This window comes from Carassius gibelio, chromosome A20 (assembly GCF_023724105.1).
Source record: "Carassius gibelio isolate Cgi1373 ecotype wild population from Czech Republic chromosome A20, carGib1.2-hapl.c, whole genome shotgun sequence".
NCBI classification, from domain to species: Eukaryota; Metazoa; Chordata; class Actinopteri; order Cypriniformes; family Cyprinidae; genus Carassius; species Carassius gibelio.
The window spans coordinates 3,049,010-3,071,196 of NC_068390.1; the positions used below are offsets into that span (position 1 = coordinate 3,049,010).

The following is a 22,187-nucleotide window of genomic DNA, read 5'->3' on the forward strand; positions in this document are numbered from 1 at the left end:
TGACTTGACACTGACATGAAACAAGTGGCTGAAGCATCACTCTCATCAGCGTGTGTCCGTGTCAGGACAGAAACCATGTGACCTTGAGCTGCAGACACGTTACGTGATGTTTGGAGAGCTCAAGACAGCTGCTTTCCTGCCGTTCTCATCTTCTTCTTTGCTGCATAACATATGAAAGCAGAACTGGATCACTAATCTCTTAAAAAAAAAAAAAATATTCACAAATTTAACGCAAAATGCTTCTTTTGTAAATCCACATGACAAAAATAGTCCATATAATGGCAGTGAGTGGTGATCTCTTAATAAAGGAAGGAGTTTTTTTTTTAAATGAAATGTAAAGAAATGTAGATTTAGAAAAAGACTGGGGTGTGTAAGTAGTGATTTTTTAATTTCGGGGTGAACCATCCATTTCCTTTAAGTTCCCTGATTCTGTTCAGAAGAGAAAATCCTAACCTGGGATGCACATGTAATATGTGACAATCACTGTGTATTTGGTCTGGGCCCATGCACTTTTAGTATTGTTATATTTTGTAATATATTATTGAAGAGCAAATGGGTTTAGCAGTAGGCCAGTATTATTTCATATTTTTCGAACACTAGCATTACATTGAAATGATTCCCACTCATGCTACTGAAAAATAAGTAAGTTAGATAGAGTCGCAGTGCAATCTCTTGCCTGTAAGCGCAGGAGCAGCTTGTTCTCGCTCTGCTTCTGAGTGAAGTCACTGACTGCAGATATTTGTTCAGCTGTCGTGCTGGTGTGGGAGTTTGCTGCAAGTCTTTGGAAGCTGCATCCTCAGGTTACTGAACTTTTATTTGCACTAACACTGAATGAAATAAGCACTCACAAAGACATGATTTTGGTATTCCTCCCCCAGTATAAATATGTCTTAAAATACAGATTTTGTTTAATCCCTTGTTCAACCACTTTGTTTGTTGTTTTTTTGTATTCCAAAATGATTCTGTGAAATACAATTAGAATTCATTGATGATTTCGCAATAGTTGTTTTTAATTTGAGGTTTTAATGAGAAACAGTTTTGCATTATCACTAACACAGTCTGAAAGTAGCATCTTCTATCAGGTTGAAGTTTTTAATTTTTCAAAGAAAAGATGTCATATGACTAAAGGTCAAGTTTAACCAGAAAGGCTTCTCCAAATCATTGGTGCTGATGATGCTTTTCCAAACCTCTTGCTATTTGCTATTATTGCTGTCACTTTTATCAACCATCATTAAATGACTACACTTACTTATTGTAAAGATTTTAGAAAAACTGTATTAGCTACAACAGCAACCTAACCAAAAGTCTTACTAAATATTTGGCTATTGGGTAATAACTATGCCAATGCCATTGCTAGAATATGTGTTATTCATATATAATAAAACGTAGTTTTGTGGCAAAAAAGGCATGGACATAACTTGGCATGTGTATTAGCTTGGTCAGTGTGGGTTGTGGGTTTTGGTCTTTTGCTGTTGTAATATGGACATGATCCATTCAAGACCTGCCTGGAACTACTTTAGTCGTGCATTTCCCTGAAAATCATTGCACACTTCTGAATGTTTTCCAGCCAATCAGATTCAAGCATTCAACAGCCCCGTAGTATAATATGGCTTATTGTGTGATTACAATATAACAAGGCCATGTTTGAACACATTTCCCCCATTGAATAACATGTATGAATAAGACCAGAGACATTTATTAATAGGGTCAGTTTCATGAATGTCTATGCTCTGCGTTCTTCTGCATTACTCAAATGCTAAATGAAGCTCGTCCTCTGTTTCCATCGCTGCATGTCTCTCAATCAACTGTATGAGCGTTCTGCAACATGGGATGCAATCAAGGTCTAATCACTTCAGCATGCAGATGAGCTCGGCACAGCATCATAGTGTCACATCTCAGGGACTTTTGCCTTCATTTGTCTTACGAGGAAACCATACCAGATGAGATGAGAGGAGGACATGACTCACTCCTCAGGAGACGGTGATAATGTCATCTCTTCTCAGACGTATAGATCTGCTATCTACACACCAGGTTTCAATATTGCTAACACTAGATGAGAAATTTGTGAGGGATAAAGAACACCATCAGCTTCAGCTGTGATTACGAGTGACAACTGCCGAAATGAAAACCACTATTTAGGCCTATCTGAATTTAGACTAAGTTCCTCAGCTAAAATGATCATGTATTGTATGTAAGGGATTGGCATAGCTGACCATTTTTATTATGGATTTATTGCTTTAATGTATTTGTTCCCCAAAACAATGAGCCAAAAGATCCAGGCAAACTCAAAAACACCTGTGATTCAAGGTTAAGTCTAAATCTAGCACACTTTACTGTTTTCTTTAGTAAAAAAAACTAACAATGGAGAGAGGAAAATCGACTGTAACCAATACAAAACATAATAAAGAAAATGATGCAATTCATTTACATTTTTATTCTTTTAAATAAGAATGTGCCTCAGCAATCAGTGTTCAAACAAGCTCTCTCCAAGTGTCTGTAAACAGATCAACAACTTCAAGAACAGAAGCCAAAGTGAGGCCAAAAAGCAGAATGTTCTCCAGAAGTCTCTTCTCTTGCAGTGTGCACCGGCAGAGCAGCCGGACATTTTGAGAATAAAAAAACAAATAAAACAAACTGCTTCCATTCTGCTACTGCGGGACGGTGAGGTTCGCTCTCTTTGGTGGAGGCGGAGGCATGAGTTCAGAGTCCGCCGAATGTTTGCGCGACTGCAACTTGGCGCACCGGTCCAAAAACTCAAAGAGGATTTCCTTTGTGACGGGATGCTTGATACTGTTGCACACAGCTGTCAGGATGACAAGAGACAAAGTGAGGACAACAAATAGATGCTGGATTGAACAGAGTTGGGCTGCGAGCTCAGAAAGTCTTAACAGGTGAAGTCGTTTTTAAGTATTTAAATGATTACATCCAGATTAACACTGAAAACATTTTAAATCTGTCCATTTAGGGGACATTCACACTACAGCCGTTGTTCTAAAAATGCATTTTTTTAAGTTTTGTGTACAAATGACAAAGTTGTCAAAACGATCTCCATTCGGATGGACTTCATGTCAGGCCAGTAGTTGGCGATGTCACAAAAACTATGAGTATATTCATTATTACAGACTGAACATGTAATATGCAAGCAAATGGCATCATCATTTACACAAATTAACCTTTTTTGTCATTTACGTGTAAAGATAACGGTTTAATTTTCACTTTGCACTTTGAAACCCATTTTCAAAAGTTAGCATCTTCTGGCTGCTGAAACACTGTCTCTGTGTAAATGAACCGTCAAAACACATTTTTGGTTTTAGTTGACAAGTTTTGGTTTAAGTTGGAAATGGAGTTGCATAAACACCCCCGAGGATAAACACATAAGATAGGATCTCAAGGGACAGAGATGCACAGCGCTTTTCAAGGTAACTCTATTATAAAGCATTTTACGTACAACGAAAAAACATGAAAAAATGCTTCTAGCCTCAGGAGTGTGGTTTTCAACTAGACAAGAAAACCGAATCTAATACGACCCTGGCTTTAGTATAACAGGTGTGAATCCTTACCCATGGCTGTGATGTATGAGTTGGGGAAGCTCTTGTCCGTCCTCTCTCGCATGAACACCCAGGTGTTATTGACGAACGTGCACTCAATTATTTTATTATCATACTGCTTCAGCTCCTTTGTTATCTGGAGTGAAAAAGAATAATGAGGCATCAAGTACTAGCATGAATTTAAAGAGAGAAATCACAGTTGCATCATTCAAACCAAACAGTGTTCTTGCAAATGTGTACAAACCTTTTTTTTTTAATTTTTTTATTGTATTAGTATTTTGGGGATTTTTCATTGCATTTTATTTATAATGAATGTAGTCAGATGAAGAAAACAGATCAATATACCAGCAAAGCTGATTAAGATTGCGTAGTTCAAAAACCATTAATTAACACGGGCGTCCAATCCTGCTCCTGCGGAGTTCAGCTCCAACCCCAGTTAAACACAAATGAATCAGCTAATCAAGGTCTTCAGGGTAACCAGAATCTTTCAGACAGGTGTGTAGAGTTAAGTTTGAGCTGAACTCTGCAGGACATTGCTCCTCCATGAGCAGGTTTAACAGAAGAGTTCAATCCTTCTTGTATCATTACAAAATGTGTATTATGTATTATGTGTATGGTTCTTTTGTCGTCATTAAACTGTATAAGTTATTTTAAAAAAATGCTAGTTTTCTTTTTTTACCACAACAGGAAATTATGCAGGATCAGTTTTGGGGCATGGATACGAACCAAAATCTCTTCGTTAAATGTGCCTGGAGCTTGTGTGGTTCAGACAAATTGTTGGTACTTTTTGTAGGTTGTAAAGTAACTGCCAGTGCGTAATGTGTAATTACAGCCATGACACAGATGTCTCAATACATGACAGTTTCACAAAGGCTTTAAGAAAACAGGAGCGTGTTTGGCCCAAGTAAGCGAGAGAAAGAAATATCTCAAAGATAAAGAGACTGGATCCTCGCTAAACCATGGCAGGTTGCTGTGTGGGGGAGGAAGTGAGCTGGCAGTAAAGCCGCCCCCTTCTGGGCCTATTGGCATGATGGGATGAGTAAATACAGTCACCATCCAACAGTGAAGGGCATCTGTGAGCACACAGGGGAAGCTGAACATTTCAGGACTGACATACACAGCAATATCCCAAGTATTAACAAACCTTTGGTGGTACGGTACCTTTTCCACGCAAAAGTACAACCATCCACACCAGAGCGTCTTTACACATATGGCGCTTTTAGGGCCGTTCACATATCACGTCTTTTGCACGCTCAAGTTAGTTAACTCCAATGTAGGCACGCGGTATGCTCGCTCATAATGTAAGCGACGCGAACGCGGTGGGACGTGCCCGTTTTTTCCAGGCGCGTCCGCACCGCATCGAGTTAAAAACATCTCAACTTTTCAGAAGGCCGCAAGTGCACTGCAGGTCACATGACAAGAACCAACCAATCAGCTTCAACCTTTCCCGTAACAACGCTGAAAGCTCAGCCAAAATGAAGGAACAGCTGATCATAGCTATACATGGATTGCCATTTTGAAATTAATTTAGTAGCAGAGCTACTGCAAGCGATTTTTAGAGCTGCAAATCCATTTATCCTTTGCTGAAATTTCTGCGTCTTCATGGAGAGAGCACGTCAAGGTTGCTTAGCAAAGGCAGACGCCTCAGGAGCGCTCAGGAGCCCGAGCGTTTTGGAAAGAAGGAAAAAGCGGCACGTCTAGCGTTTTCCATACGTTTTTAGGCGCGATATGTGAACGGCCCCTTACACTGCATGGTACGCCACGGTATGGTTCACTTTTGGGGGTTTTCCACTGGGTACAGTACCAGTTACTTTTTCCAGTACCACTTTGGTTGAGGTTCCAAGTTAACCTTCCGTTACTAAAACATGACCTGTAAACTGCTGATCACTGATTGGACGGAGAGAATAGTCACTACCTGTGTCACTGAACGTAAGACACAAACACAATAGAACCTCTAGGTTTAAATTAGCAAAGCCAGCGAAGCGCAACTGTTTTGAAGGAGCGCAACTATTTTAAACAACCAAAAATGTTGTTGTCTGCTGCGGAAGTACAGACGTTCCTCTCGTTGATCACAGAGGAGTGGATCCAGCGAGAGGTTGATGGTGTGATGAGGAATGAAAACGTTTTTTTAGGAGTCGTGGCAGTATAGGCAACGCAACTATAACGACGTGAATAATCCCGCCCACTCTAAAGTGAAACAAAACTGCAGTGGAAACGCAAACCATGCCGAGCCGTGCCGTGTCGTGCCACACATAGTGGAAAAGTGCCAATGCAGTCTGGCTGTAGCTGAGAGAGCGCAAACACCGACCACTTAACAGACTCCGGCAGATTAGAACACAGCAGCCAAATATAATAGAGGCGGCAGGCCAAAGATTGTGCGCACATGCTTTCACACCCCACACAACCACATACGCACGACCGGGGCAGAGATCCAGGGATGTTGTTCGGCTTTCGTCTGGCACGGTACATGATGCTCCTGTTAGTTTTGGATTGGACCATCATGACACTCCGGTCACCCTCTTGAAGTCCTGGCAGCCATTTACAAACACCACACGGTGCCTTAAACAGCCAAATCCACTCCATTACAGCTAAAGCCTGCCAAACACCTTCTTAGTTTGTAATGAAAATACGGCAGTCCATAATTAAAAAGTAAATCAATTTAATGAAAGTAACAGTCAGGGGCATGGTGGTTCCTCCAAATAAATTTTGGCAAAGACTGTAAGCAGACACAAAATGCTTGCTTTGATAACACACAACCATCAAGTGACAGCCCTTCTCAACTACTGCCTATCCACCATCATGTGTCATAATCATCAAAAAAAATCAGGTGTGAGTGACTATCATGTAATTAATATTCACAATAATAGTCAAGTATTTTTAGGTGAATATTTATATGTCTGTCTTGGTGAAATGAAATGAATTGGGAAGCTCTATATCAGACATGACTTGGACTCATGAACAAAAGTCTCTATGAACAAACAGGAGAAATGGCTGTTTTCTAGAAATTCTGTTCAATAATTCAGATAATGGAGTCTTTTGTGCACTTTTTTTTTCTTGAGTGATTTGGTGGTGAGGCCATTATTGACTTCAAATAATGACGATTTCTTTAGCATTTATGAACAACATTTGCTGGTATTATACAGCACAATGTATGGCACAAATAACATTTACTATGTAATAGTGCAGTGCTGGAGTTTTTTCTCAGCCTGCAATGCGGCATGAATAAGTCATACCAACTGCTTTACAGTCTTTTACTGTTAACTGTTATTTACACTGGTGTTGTGTTTGTTGCCTATTTTGGCCAGGTCATATATCATGGCGGGGTCGTACTGTATATCATTTTTGGTTTCCTTTGCACCTGTTTATCCATCTTTCATGAAGAATGGAGGCTGTGTTGGAGTGTTTTGATAGTGTTTTGGGTGCTGGGTCATATCACTATACACCATACAACTATAAAATTTGCAGAAAGAGAAAGCTGGAAACCATCAGGAGAGCTAAAACAAAAATAATGATTACATGGATATAGATCGTTCTTATGTTAATGAACATTCTTCTGTTTAAGATTTATCATACAGCTAGACCTACGACGACAAGACATTTCCAAGGTCTTGAGTAAAATCACTGGCTTCTCATCATCATTCAGATGTGTGTGTGTGTGTGTGTGTGTGCGTCACCATTCGTTCTGCAGAGAATCCTTTACCCAGAGCTCATAAGGATAAAATATTCCACGAATAAAATACAGAATGTATGTCTGAAGAACCCTCAGCTTTCCCACTGAGACTGTAAGAGAAATAATCACACTAGTAGTGAGACAAAACCACTCATTATGGAACAATTATCTGTCCACATCAATGGACAACCTAGCAAGCCACAACTAATTGAAAATGTGGTCATGTTTACATGCGTGAAATTAACATTAAATCAAATAAAATTGCATGCATGCATATTATGTGAGCTATTATTCTGCAATTGTGTTTAATTTCCAGCCATCAGTACATTCTGGCATCTTGATTGATTGAGTGGAGCAGTGGCTCGTCACCATAATGTTCCTGTCTCCAGTCCACTGCAGAACAATACCAACAACTGCCTTCCTGTCCTCGTCAATAAAAACCCTTCTGTGTGTGGAAAGTTCACCACATTCATTTGCTAAATAAACAGAATAATTGAATAAACATTAAATTAAGGCAGAGACATTCTCAGTAGCATGTCATATGTGGTTTTGATAACCAGTATTAACCAGTTACCAAAGTTGGCCAATAATTTACTACTGAGTGCACATTTCAGATGTCTAATGATGTTTAGTGGGTTTCTTGCCAACTAATGAAGAAGAAGAAAAAAAAAAACTTTTCCTAAAAAGAAATGGGACTTGAATTCATGACAAAGAAGATTTGTATACACAGACAGCAACTCCTAACAGCATAGCCCAACAAAACAATGCTTTTCATGTGAGGTGTATGGAAGACCTAACGCACTATTAATTCCAGTAGAGCTTGGATTATAATGCTGCTAAAATAATAACTCTGTATTAAAAATAAAAATAATCCACAACATTTCTGAACTAATGTATTTATAATCAGTGTTTCTCTCACTCAATCTTCTATTATTATTTTATTCAGGGACAATATACATTATAATACAGAATGAATGTAATATGTGCCAGATTTGGATAATTAACCAAGATAATTCGCATTTGATGCAAAAAGTAAATAGTTAAATATAATAGCAAAATTATTAAACTAAAATCCCTATAAATATTCATATAAAATTTTGATTGGGCAACCAAATGTTTTCATTTCTAGAGAAACCACAATGACTGTTTTTTTTTTTTTTTTCTGTCAGAATTCATTCCAGTAATCATCTGGGTTCATCTGAAGGCAAATGATAACAGACTAACCCATACTTCTTCTCAATGGTTTGTTACAATCGCCCCTTGTGGCAATTCTTGTGTACCTTCCTGTTATTTGATTCATCATGAACACGGGTGGAACAAAACTGTTAAGTAAACTAAATCAGCAAACTGAAACTGTTCCAGTGTCTAATAACCTAAGTGCTGTTTCAGCAGGATAAGGAATAGACTTAATTTAGACTTTCTTTCTTGGTACACACCAAGAATGCTAACTTATTTAATGAGTTTTTTTTTTTTTTTAATTTATGCAAGTTCGATCAGCCTGTAATTGTAATTTTTCTTTTAACTTTATTTTCAGTATGATTTTGAATCTAGCCCAGTGGGTTGATCATTTTGGCCTTTCATTGACTACTGTCACATCATTTTGTTCTCAACGAATTACACAATGTATATAAAGATTTTCAACTTAAGTATTCCTTTCATTAAAATCCTGTGTGTGAATTAAAGGCAGGCAGGTGATTTGGTTCAAAATATTTTTACCACTCAAGTAGCAAGTTCGTTACTTTGGCTCATAGGGACATATATCTCTATCTCTATCTCTATCTCTCTCTATTAATATATACATACAGTATATATCTCTATATCTACAAATATGTATATATTATCAGCGTCAGAAATCCAGATGCAATTTATACTTACAAGAAATTGTAAACTACCTTACTAAATGTTTTTTTTTTCTTGTAAAATGTAACCAGTTACTTCAATCAATCATAATACTATAATAATACAATCTAATTTTTTCAACATCAACAAAAGACATCTTTACACTGCAAAGGTGTAACAGTAGCTACATGTGACATGGCATTTATGTTTATTTAAACAGAAAAAAAAGCAACAGAAGAGGACGGCAGTTTGCAAGTGTTTTGTTTCTTTTCTCATTAGATTTGAAATCTTTGTTGTTTTTAGGAAAACATTTTTGCTTACTGTGTTAACCGTGGTATACGCGTGCTCAAGTGGCATTTGTCCTTTGCATATCTTGTGACTTTTCAGTTTCGGTTTGCTAAATAGTAAGACGTGGTCAGCTGAATTCAATAATGAGGTGTCAGTCGAGTATATAATTGGTTATTACACCGCGGCAGCAGTCACAGCAGCCCTAATGTGAACCGATTCTACCTTGTGCAACTCCACTTAGCAAGGACACCGACAAGGCATTAGAGTATTGCTTTTCTCCTCTATCTTTACTTTTTGAACATCTTGATACTCTATCATCTCTTACTGGCAACAGTTAATTTGAATTAAACACAATTACAATTACCCACTCTGTTAAAATCCACTTTGTAGTTGTTTTTTGTCCCCAAGGCCAACTGGGTAACTTCTTGGAGGAGTACTCATCTTGGTGGATCTGTCCGCTGCTTTTGACACAGTTAACCATCCTCTTGTCCTCCTTCATGAAAATGGGCATCTCAGGAACTGCACTCCATTGGTTTCAAATCTTACCTCTCAGGTAGGTTCTTCAGGGTGTCTTGGATGGGTGAGATTTCCAAGTCACAACTTCTTGCTACTGGGGTTCCTCAAGGCTCAGTGCTTGGACCAATTCTCTCCTCCATCTAAATGTCATCATAAGGATCTGTCATTCAGAAGTATGGCTTTTCATATCACTGCTATGCTGATGACACTCAACTCTATGTCTCATTCCAAAAAGATGATCTTACGGTAGCTGTTTTCATTGCAGCCTGTCAGACAAATATTTCTGGCTAGATGAAGGACCTTTAAATCAACCTTGCCAAGACAGAACTGCTCGTGGTCTCATCTAACCCAGAACATCATCATAACTTCTCTATACAGCTAGGTTAATCAACCATAACTCTTTCCAGGACAGCCAGGAACATTGGATTTGTGATGAATTTAAGCTTCAAAGACCATATTGCTACAATGACCCGGTCCTGAAAATTTGCCTTATACAACATTAGGAAGATTACACCGTTTCCACCAGAGCAGACTGTACACGTCCTTCTCCAAGCTCTTGTTCTCTCCAGGCTTGACTATTGTAATGCTCTCTTGGTGGGCATTCTAGCATCTAATATCAATCCTCTGCAACTGATACAAGACAGCCACTGGCACGGCACCACTAAACTGTACCTAAACTTGATAGTTCAGACTTATGTGCCTTGCAGAAGCCTGCATTCTGCAAGTGGTGCCATTGCAAAGAGGCACAAAATCACTCTCACAGATGCTTTCCCGGACTGTGGAACAACCTCTCTATCTATTTGGGTCTCAAGAAACATCTAAAGACATTTTTCACCAGCACTTAACCAATTAATACTAGCACTTTCCAATTGTATTCATTCAAATTTATCTGAAAAAAAAAAAAAAAAAACTGTTACTCTCTTGTTGGTCTGATTGCTTCTACTGCTTTCCTCATTTGTAAGTCACTTTGGATAAAAGCGTCTGCTAAATGACTGAATGTAAATGTAATGTTAAATGATATAGGAATAATTTTTACAGATTACAGTTTACACAATCAAGACTTCACATTGATTATGTCAATAGCCTGAAATCAGCGGTCTATGAATTCTGTCTGATTGGAGTTCTGTAATTCTGCAAAACACCCATTATAATCACTGAAGCTGCTGTCTATACTGCACAATCAGTGTCTCTTCTGCCGTTAATTGTTTACGCTGATGAGACAATTTGTGAATGCAGATTCAGAATTGAATCATTGAACGCTCACTGAACAACTCCGGAGTTCTCAATCAAAATGCTTCTGACTGGATATTACATTCATAAGCTCAACAGAAATGTGTGTCATTGGATTTAATACTCAATACTACAAACCGAGCAGAATAATAAATCTGACGCAATTTAATGAAGCAAAATCTACTATTAACTGAAATGCTTCAAATGACACTTTTCATTAATTTCACTTTAATCATGACAATCATAACAGATCTAGCTTACCACTACTACAGAGTATTACTTACATGAACGAAATCGAATGTTTACTACTGTGTTCAATGAATAAAATAAATAAAAAATATATATAAAATAAATAAAAATAAATAAAATAAATAAAAATAAATTTTCATCGCAGGCAAACAGTAGAATTTGCAGATTTGGTTTGATCAAGACCTTGAACAGAATCAACTCAAAATAGTTGCAAATGTAGTATTGCTCATGCCCCAGAAAAAAAAGAGAGAGCGTGCATAAAACACACTACTTGACATGTTTCTTGTCATGATTGAATTTATTGAGTTATTGAATTAAAGTTATTGCATTAAAGGTAAGTAATGAAAGGACTTTCACCCAGTGTAGAGAAGTAAAAGTTTTTTTTTTTTTTTTTCATTAGAAATGAACTCAAGTTAAAGTAAAAGTAAAAGTACCCACCTTTAAATCTACTCATAAAAATATGAACGTAAAATGAAACAGAGTTAAATGTACTTCATTACTACTAGGGGTGTACGATAAATATACCGTTACCGATAATTAATGGTCAGTAAAGCCGGTTCTCTAATCAGCGGTAAATAACATCAGGTGTGTGATTTCACATAGAGCGGATAGATACAATATAGAATGTATGCGCTAAAGTTAAATGGAAAAAGATTGTGTCGACACTTGAGAAATTTATCGATAAATGGCATTTCCATCAGTTATATCAGTAAAACTTTTTAAGCGCTAAATATTTGTCCGCAAAAATCCTTGGATGGAAACCTTGCTTATGTTCCATCTTACAATATATTCTATTGTTCTGGCACATTTTTGGGAACCTAAACACCCATCGAGTGCAAAACTACTGTAGGATTCTTCAAACTGCTGTCTAGGCAGAGCTCTCGTGTGACACAACGTTCACCTGTCTGACTCAATTAATAAAAAGCACATCATGTAAAGAGAACTTGACAATGACAGGACTATCTTTAGCAGCGTCTGAATTTGCAGTGAATCAGACAGAGGGAACGCTGACAGAAGGAATTATAAGAGATGTGAACCAATGTTTTTTCTCACCTTCATTTGTGCAAAGGGCATGTCATAGCTCCCCACGTACAGGAGACCCACGGTCTGCGGGATCAGTCTGGAGAAAGAGCAAAAATAAAGATCTAAATTAAATTTCACATCCGGACAAGCAAGCATTGTGATATTCCCCAAGACAGTGTAACTCAGAGAAATAATAGCAGCTCTGTTATAGAGGATGTCTTCCGATACTGCCAAGCAATTATCTGGGCGTCATAATAAGTGCCTGTAAGACTTTCACAGTCAGGATGAGGTTCCCAAATAAAGGACACCAAATCATCGATTTAAAGGGAATGCTCGGAAGGAAAAGGATCAAGGATTTTAAAATCAATATTGCCTTAAATTCCTCATCCTTCAGAAATCACTTCAATATGATGATTTGTGATTATTATCAATCTTATTTTAGGGTCATTCCATGTCAACTCACATTTTTTTTTTCTGGTGTAAGAAATACATACACAAAGAAGAAAGACAAAATATTAAATGCCATCAATTTATATTTACTGAGTAGTCCACTGTTTTGTAGAGGAGGTCAAAATGACCTGAGATTTAGAGCCAAATTTCAGGAGGTAAAAAAAGAAAAGAAAAGAAAGAAAAAAATAAATAAATGTGGGTCACTTTGCATACAGGTGATACATATTCATGTCTGTCTTTCCTCAGAAAAAAATATTAACAAATTCAAAAATTGGATCTGGGGAAGTGTCTGACATTTGGTAGATTTGACACAGAAATACCCTATTATCAATGGGATCTGCTGAATACAAAGTTTAAAAGAACAGCATTTATTTTAATAAAAGAAATCATTTTTAACATTATAAATGTCTTTACTGTCGCTTTTGATCATTTTAGTGTAATTTCTGAATAAATGCATTAATTGCAGAAAAAACAAAATAATTTTTTTTTGAATGGTAGTAGATGAGTAGAATATTTACACACAGCAACAATTAATTAACCTGCATATTATTATAAATCCCATTAAAACTTTAACTTGAACATAATAAAAATCAACCTGGCTTGAAATATGCAATGACCACATAACACTTAAAATCCATGTATATTAATCTCAACTGAGAAACAAATAAATGAATACTAGAAATAGATTCAGGATGAGAATCAGTGATCACTGTAAATGTTTCCTTTGTCTTGCATTTTCTTATAAAACCGAGAATAGGATACTGTAGCCTTCTCCTCTCATCAGCGGTGCTCTATAATGGTGCCAGCTGTTTACACGCACACGCCCAGTAAAATGTGTCACCATCCAAAATAGAAGTAATTCACCGGGGAGGAGACCGGATCCGAACCCCAACACTGAGGGCGAAAGAACACCCTGCCAGTCAAGCTAATGGCGCTGTATTTTTGGAGCCTCTGAAACACAATGACTGTATTCAGCCTCTGTTCCACTGAGCTTGTTCAATTTACAATCAAGCATTTAGCAGACACTTTTATCCAAAGCAACTTAAAGTGCATTCAGGCTAAACATTTTGTTTTTCCAGTATGCGTGTTCGCTGGGAATCGAACTCACAACCTTTTGTGCTGCTAATGCAGTGCTCCACCACTGAGCCATAGGAACTCATTTATCACTTTGAATGCAAATATTTTTGTCAAATAATGAAGCCAATGTAACTGTTCACATGGTCATTTGTTATCCATTTCTGTGTGGACCAGACCTCAGTGTCAGTTGTCCAGGGATGAAACACAGTGTCCACAAAAGCTGGTGTGTTCTGACGGTCTGGGCTCTCATTGAGAAGGCTCTGTAGCAGCAGGTTGAGTCATTACTGTCTCTATAATTGGTGTAGCAATGTGTGAACTGCTGAAACGTGCATTTCTCTCTTTCTAGTGTAATTAAGCCCATCAAGCTCAACCATCTGTTGACTGCTCAAAAATTCATTTATAAGTATCAGGACCTCTTTATTCATTTGATCACAATGTTTCAGCAGTGATTCTGTGAAATTTATACTCGTGGGACACAGACAGGATGAAATTGGATAGCTACACGTCAACCACAAACTGTGAAACTGGCGAATCAAAAATGTAAATTTTTCGTTCACAATGACAGTGATTAAATGGTTATCACAGTCTCCACCTGTATCTGCACACAGATCACTCTCTTCACTGTCATTGGTAGTCGCTGTAGTGTGTCATTGATAATTTGCATAAGGGTAAAGGACAAATAAGTGTGTCCTTGATAAAGAAAAGGAAAACAAAAAAAATTCTTAGAAATGCATTCTGTATTTTAAAAATAACAATAAAATAAAATAAAGTAAATACAATTAAGACATGTTTAAAAGTAATGACTTCAAATGTCATGTGGACACCTGGGGTGGATATATCTAATTTTGATAATCTACAATTTTCATAGTCATGAAAATAAAATAAAAACTCTTTGAATGAGAAGGTGTGTCCATACTTTTGATGTGTACCGTATATATATATATATATATACACATTTAAAGGATTACAATGTAAAAGATTATTTAAATGTGAAATATAATTATTTTGCCATGTACATTCCCTCTTTCCATGAAGAAGGTGAACGTGCCTTGCTCTTGTAAATTCAGCTGTGTAAATAGTGAATCCGCCATGGCGCGAGCACAACTGGCTATTAAAGTGAACTAGACATGCACTAAGTGCAATTGCGCTGTGCGCTTTAGACCAAGCTCTTAGGCCATTAAAATATATCCCTGAAGCTGACAATCGCTTGGTATTAAAAGTTTGATCTATCATTACAATATTTTTTACTACCAACATGACATGTGGACAGTGGACTCATCAACCCTTCAACCTCACCGGCAGGAGCTGGATTTTTCTTAGTGGGGAAAAAGGATGGTGGTCTCCGACCCTGTATTGACTACCAGAATCTAAATCATATCACTGTAAAAAATTGTTACCCACTGCCATTGATGACTTCATTCTTTGAACATCTACAAGGTGCAACCGAGGAATGCCTACCACCTAACTTGCACCCCGACGTCCGCGTCCTCAACACCCCTCAACTTGCACATGTCAATATTTACAAATAGATTAAATGAAACGGGACAATCTTGACAAACTATATATCATTATAAAGATCTAAGCCTCAAGCATCGACGACGCTGTTTTTCAATGGAAAGCTTATAAAGACTGTATTTGCTCGATTTGTGTAAGCAGTACACATTAAATCATGAAGAATGAAAATGCAGTGCATCCCAGATTAGTCGTAATAACGAGTCATAAACACATCCACAGCTGTAAATCCCGGTTTAGTTAGACGTCCATGGTCTCACATCTCCTTGGACTTTGTTACTGGACTTTCTAAATCACAAGGTAAAACAGTCATCTTGGTGGTGGTAGGCCAATTCTCAAAAGCATGTCATGCGATACCTCTGCCTAAGATCCCCACAGCTTGTCAGACTGCAGACCTCATAACGTAGCATGTCTTCAGGATCCACAGGTTTCCTCAGGATATGGTCTCTGATTGGGGATCACAATTCACTTCTCGATTTTGGAAGGCTTTTGGCCATCTTATTGGAGCATTCATCAGTCTGTCTTCTGGTTTCCACCTTCAGTCTAATGGTCAGATAGAACGGGTCATCCAGCAGTTTAAGACCCTCAGGTGCCTTTTGTCCAATAATCAAAGACTGATCTGGGCTGAATTTGCTCAGAACACCCTACACCATACATCCTTGGGCATGACTCCATTTGAATGCCAATTTGGGTTTCCCCCATCTGTTTCCTGAGCAGGAACTTGAGGTCGAGTTACCAGCTGCAACTCAATTAGTCAAGAGGTGCCATCAGGCCTGGCGGGAGACAACTTACAGCCTTAATGAGAGCATCACAACAGCAGTGGAAACAGGCCAACCAGCGCCTCAGAATTGGGCCATCACTAGTCAAGGTCAGAGGGTGTGGTTGTCAACTAAGGATCTTCCACTTCCACATTTAGAGTCTCGGAAACTCTCGGAAAAGTCTTGCATTTATTGAACCTTTTAAGATCCTTAGGAAGATCAACCCTGTGTTGTACCGGCTACTCTCACCCAGGTGTTTGCACATCCATCCCACTTTTCACATTTCATTTTGTCTGCTCTCCTCTGTCCACAGCCAAAAAGCCTACCTGTTACCACAAATTATTGGTGTGCAGCCAGTGAACACTGTCCGTGGAAGGGTCCAATACCTAGTGGACTGGGAGGGTTATGGCCCAGGACAGCGGGACATTAGATCCAGACCTTATCAGAGAGTTCCACCAACATCAATCCAATCATAGTCTGCGGATCGCCAGGAGCCGTTCCTGAAAGAGGGGCTCCTGTAAGACTTCTCTTGCAATGACTGTCCAAATCATTGGAGGGCACCCTTTGCCCTTTACTGTGAGAACTTTCCATGCCACTAGGTGGCACTAACTGCTGTGAACTCTTCAGTTGAGGAAGCTCATCAAGTTTATTTGTTCCATCTGTATTTTGACCAATTTAAGTTTGGCAGCTTCATTGAGCTGTGTTCATTCTTGGGCATACCCAGTACGGACTACCTGAGTTTAAGAACAGTTATGTTTTCCTGTTGCCATTTGGCCTACCTTAAGTTTTGTAAAGCTGTAAACTGATCTTGTGTTTATATTTGAATACTGAGATCAAGTAAAGACTGCCTGCTTTTGCGTTATCTGAACCTCTGAGTTTGACCTTGCTTCCTCCTTCCTTTAAGAAACTGTCTTTCCCAGTAGACCAGAGGTTGAGAACTAGCCTTCCCTGACTGGGAGAACCCACCTCAGACACCTTATGTCAGTCCATTGTGACACTGACCCAGTGGACTGAACTCGTTGCACAGCATATGAAATGTTGTTATTGTCATTCTGAAATGTCAGAGCAAAGCCTTTCATCAAGTATTTCTGTATAATTTCCTCCAAGACCTGTCTGTGTTCCCAAACAGCAGGCATCCACCTCCAAAAGCAATCACCGCATTCATTTTGTTTCGTGTGCTCGCTCTGAGGCCCATATCATTTATTACATATGAAAATTTATATATTCAGTGGCTTCTCCTAATTTTATTAGTGATATTTAGTGACAGTTTATCAGGAAGTGACGATTTTGTTATATTTGACTCGTGGATGGAAACGTCTTATTCGCAAATGTTTTATGCAATATTTCAATTATGCGCACAAGTTAAATCCACAACACAGCTAATAACACATGGAAAAGATAATATCCATGTTTTGTGGTTCAGCAGATTTCTCTTCACAGGCAGTGGCATCTATCTCACTCCCTTTATTGAAACTGAGCTGGGAACTGCATCCAGGATAGTATGAATTAAGGAAGCTTTAGTACACAATTTCTGAGCTTTAGTGTTTAACACTACAGAGTCTGTAAATTCAACAGGAGAAGATATGATTTTGCTTCACCCTTTTAGGTTACAAGGCAACAAAGACTTTTTTACATGTTCTGAAACAATCAATTTCTTCTGCGTTTACCACGTGGAGCGTGTTTGTGGAGCAGCCAGACTATTGAAATGTTTATCTGTTTTCAAACTGCACAAATGTGAAGTACAAATTAATTTCCTTTTGCCCAAAATGAACCCAAGGTCTTCTCATTACCGCTCTCCAACATTAAGTGTCATCTATGCAAAGAGTCAGGGGTTCTTTTATTATTTTACCCATCTAATTTCAAAGCTCTCGACAAATAAAGAGTGCATGGTGAGAGGGAGAAACACTAACGGATAAAGAGAGACAGAGAGAGAGAGCTGTGTGGGAGGAGAGTGGAGATGTCATCTTTCTCTGTTTCCTGGCAGGGAAGTAACCCCGCTAATAACCTCAGACACACATCTGCTGTAGAAAAGCCAGACCTCTATGATGATTCGATGACATGTACTGCCCAATGGGTCTCAGAAAATATATATTTAACATACCCACTGGACATTTTTTGCCAAATTAATTTGGAATAAAAAAAGCTTAAGAATATTGAAACCTGTAAATCAAAGTTTAGTGAAAAATATCTTCTGGATAAAAAATTATAATGTAGAAACGTTTACATGCACAGCTCATTAGAATCAATTCATTCCCAGTGGACATTCAGTTTACATGCTCACGTGACTTTTGTTATTATCATCATTTACATTTTTATTACAGCATAAATATTATTTTCAGTGCATTTTTAGTTTGTGTGGTTGAAATGTTTTTGTAAGCCACCTTATGAATCCATCTTTACCCTCCGTTCATGCATTCTGTCTGTGCTATTTTTAATTTCTCCTCTACGTATACATGCGTCAGAAGAACATGTCTTGCAGTTTTCCTTCCATAGTTTAGAAGATGGCTTGTCCTGTTAAAAATAGTTCAACTTTTGCTGCGCAGGGCATCAATGTCAGGTTTACACCAATGTAACAATCAAAAGAGTGTGGGGGTGGGACACTCATGTGTACTGAGAGTATACAGTAGCAACTGTGAATACGCCTAAGGGTTCAGAAACTACATTTTTTGTGTTCAAAGTAGAAACAGCATTTTAAGTCCCAGCCTGCCTTTCAAGTGATGTTTCACTAGTGAAATAAAAGAATGCTTAATAACATTCTTTTGAAATGGAAGTACACTGCGCTATGATCATCTACATCATTAAACACATGGATGTAGATCTTTATGCATCTCTTTTGACAAATCTTTTGATAACACAGAGCCTTCCTGGGGCAGAATCTGCCACTGCAGAGGAAATCTCTTTCCCCAATAATGTAAGAGCATGACTGAAAGCAAACAGAATGTGTTTCTGCATTCCAGTGGATTGATTTTTAATCGTTTTTCTATTAAAATGTGGCAAAAAGACATCTTTGCCATCAGAGATGCATCTTGTTGTTCTGTGTTCATTTCTATTCTGCTGTGCTGTGTCTCATATTTTAAAATGCAAGAAAGAGTTCTGTGAAATTGGTTTCTTAATGCACTAAAATAATGACCAAGTTCTTTCAAACAAAAAAAGGTAATAAAATGGAGAACCATAAGATTTTATTTTTACGTAATCTATAAACAAATTTTTTATCATCTTTTTTCCCAATCACAAAATTTAGTTATCACCCCCATTCAGATAGCATTCGAAAGCTTAAACACTCAAAATTCATCCTGTGACATCAGACATGGAAATGATACTTTAAATCCTTTCATCGTGCTCAAAAGTGTCAAATTAAACATTTCCTACAATATTTTCCAAACTTTTCTAATTTATATAACACATATTATTGGAATGGCCTGAGTCTGCTGACAATTTTGTGAAAGAAGTAATACTGTGACAAAAAATTTTTTGACAGGAAAATCTATTTTTTGTTTTTTGGTATGATGCATAAAATCTCACAGGAACCTTAATATTTGTGATAACAACTTCAAATTTGGAACATAGCTACACATATGGCTTTGGTTTCATAGAAAATGTAAATTTCTAAATATTCTGTAAAATATTAATAAAACATTTCTTAGTACACTACATTTTATTACAGTGAACTTAACTTCTATAACTTTTTTTACACTTAATTTTATAATTTTTTAATGCTTTAGAAAAAAATAATCTGCTGATTGTCATCTTTAAAAAAATACCAACCTTAGGCCTGCATTCCAAAACGTTCATGAATTACAACCATTTCCCTTTGGCTAGTGCATTTTCATGTCTTTGTTCAAAAAGGGGTGGGGGTGAGGGTTTTTAATTATTGGTGTAATTAGTGTAAAAGCTTGCATTTGCCGTTAAGATCCCCTATTCATTCTCCTATCTGCAGACAGTATTCAGTATTTTCTTTGTAACTGCTAAGCTTAAAGTAAAGTTATGTTACACAACAGACGGTATCACTTTATTTTAAGGTGTCCTGTGTAACCCACATTTCTTTAAGATAAAAAAAAGTTGGTCTTTCAAAGTCCCTGACATTACACAAAATAAAGGTTACTCATCTTTGGTGAGATAAATTCATGTATATTTACTTTTTTATTTAAATTTTTGGGTGAAACATAACCTGGACATGTTCTTAGGATGGGATTTAAACACGGAAACAAAAACAATAGGGTTTTTACACAAAAGTCCTTGCAGAAGGGTGAGCACTCTCCCTCTGGACCGCCTGCATTTCAAAGATAAGCCTGACTCATTTGAGGACAGTAAGATCTCGAGTCTGGACAGAGTGGACAGATGGGTTGAGAGAGGCGTAAATGAGGAACGCTAGAGAACTCACACTTCATGCTCCGCTACATTTCTTCTGAGAGAAATGTCAAGCCGCACGTAATCAAAGCCACCAGTCTGTTCGGGAACGGGCCTCACAAATCACATTTTGGTGCACATTATGAGCCGCAAAAGTAGCAACTCGAAAAGTTCCTAATGCTGCAACCACCTGCGCGTGACTCAGAGCCGAATGTTTTATAATCGCTCACACATACATAAAGATAAAGACAGACACACCGGAGAAATCCTCCTGGATGTCTCTGTCTCCGTGTGAGTTGTGGGACGTCTGTACGGATGTGAACTGTTGTTTAGCATTGATTTGAGCGTGGCGGATGCAGTTGCCATGGCGACGGTGACTCACCCCTCCCCGCCGACTTTGGTGATCTTGAGTCTGAAATCGACCGAGTTGTGGCTGGGCGGCTTCCACTTCAGAATGTCATCACATCTTCCCGGCTTATATTTCTACAGGGACAACACAAACACAGACCAACTCACTTTATGACATGAAGCAAACAGTGCAGCAGAAAAACAACACTCCTTTATTAGCTATTAAAATAATCAACAGTAACACATCACCAATTTGTATGGCCCCCTGAAAACAACGAGACCCAAAACTAGACCTCATGCATCAGTGTTTATATCTTGGCATAAAAACGACACCCTTCAGTCTTTTTGCTGTGAAATCTTAAATTATGTTTAAGAAGCATAACTTTAATACTGTTAATAATATTTCAAGATGAACACTAAGTGGAAGGACTGAGACGACTTAGGTTTACTTGATTATGCATGCACCATCTCTCAATCATGAGTGTATTGCATTTCATTGTGTTTTGCATTTCACTGCTCCTCTACAATATTTTCTGATCATCTTTCTAGATTTTAGTCATATGGTGGAAATTCAGAAAATGAGGGAATACATTCTTGGGTCAGTACAGTAAGATTATAATTAGAACTGTATGTAAAAGAAAATAAAATAAAAAACAAGTTCAATAAAATAGGCATACAAAATAGGTTTAAACGGGTAAAAAAAATGTTTTATTAGTATGTGGCATGTGACTACATTCATTATACTTTAATGTCGACGTTCTGGACGTGATGAATCAAATCCGGAGGGAAGACAAAAATGAGGCAAAGTAACAGATGTGTCGCCATGAAACAGGATTTGAGTCTCTAAAAGGTTCAGTGTAAGATTGGGGATGAAAGTACGGCTGTTACAGGTCAGAGTCTCCAAACAACCCTCTCACTTCCCAGCGTACTGCTCTTCTGCAACAATCAAAGCTGTTTACCAGCGGCAACACTAATGATGAGGAGAGGATACAAACACTAGTGCCTAGTAACTGGAAGAGCATCATATCTCTCACAATTACAGCAACATGTGGATATTACATTTCCCAGCGGCCTGAAAACAACTTGATATAATGGAAAATTACTGAAAGCTGATTAGTCAATACAGAATTCCAGACATTATAGACATTATAATGTACAATAGAGTACATTAAAGGATTCACCCAAATATTCTTCAGTTAAAAAGTCAGGGTAGAAGTATGCAGAGACCAAGCACTGTTTACAACAGTCCAAAACAGTTTCATGATGTGAGAGACAACAGGAGATTCACGTTCGGGAGGAAGCTTTTCTCTTCTCCAGAACTTAACTGATGGA

General features: G+C 37.9%; 1 protein-coding gene across 2 annotated transcripts in view; it reads right to left on the reverse strand.

The window, feature by feature from the left end:
• Nucleotides 1-2,341: 2,341 nt before the first annotated feature.
• Nucleotides 2,342-22,187, reverse strand: part of LOC127938312 (mRNA-capping enzyme) — an 80,617-nt gene continuing 60,771 nt past the window's right edge. The window contains exons 13-16 of one of the 2 annotated variants that reach the window (XM_052534844.1): nucleotides 20,890-20,990; nucleotides 12,394-12,460; nucleotides 3,561-3,684; nucleotides 2,342-2,803 (exon numbers count right to left, since the gene is read on the reverse strand). In XM_052534844.1, the coding sequence (XP_052390804.1) occupies nucleotides 2,649-2,803; nucleotides 3,561-3,684; nucleotides 12,394-12,460; nucleotides 20,890-20,990 (447 nt within the window). In that variant the 3' untranslated portion in view covers nucleotides 2,342-2,648. Of the gene's footprint in view, nucleotides 2,804-3,560; nucleotides 3,685-9,713; nucleotides 10,002-12,393; nucleotides 12,461-20,889; nucleotides 20,991-22,187 lie in introns of those variants that run through there. The other variant, XR_008148663.1, reaches the window with a different exon arrangement.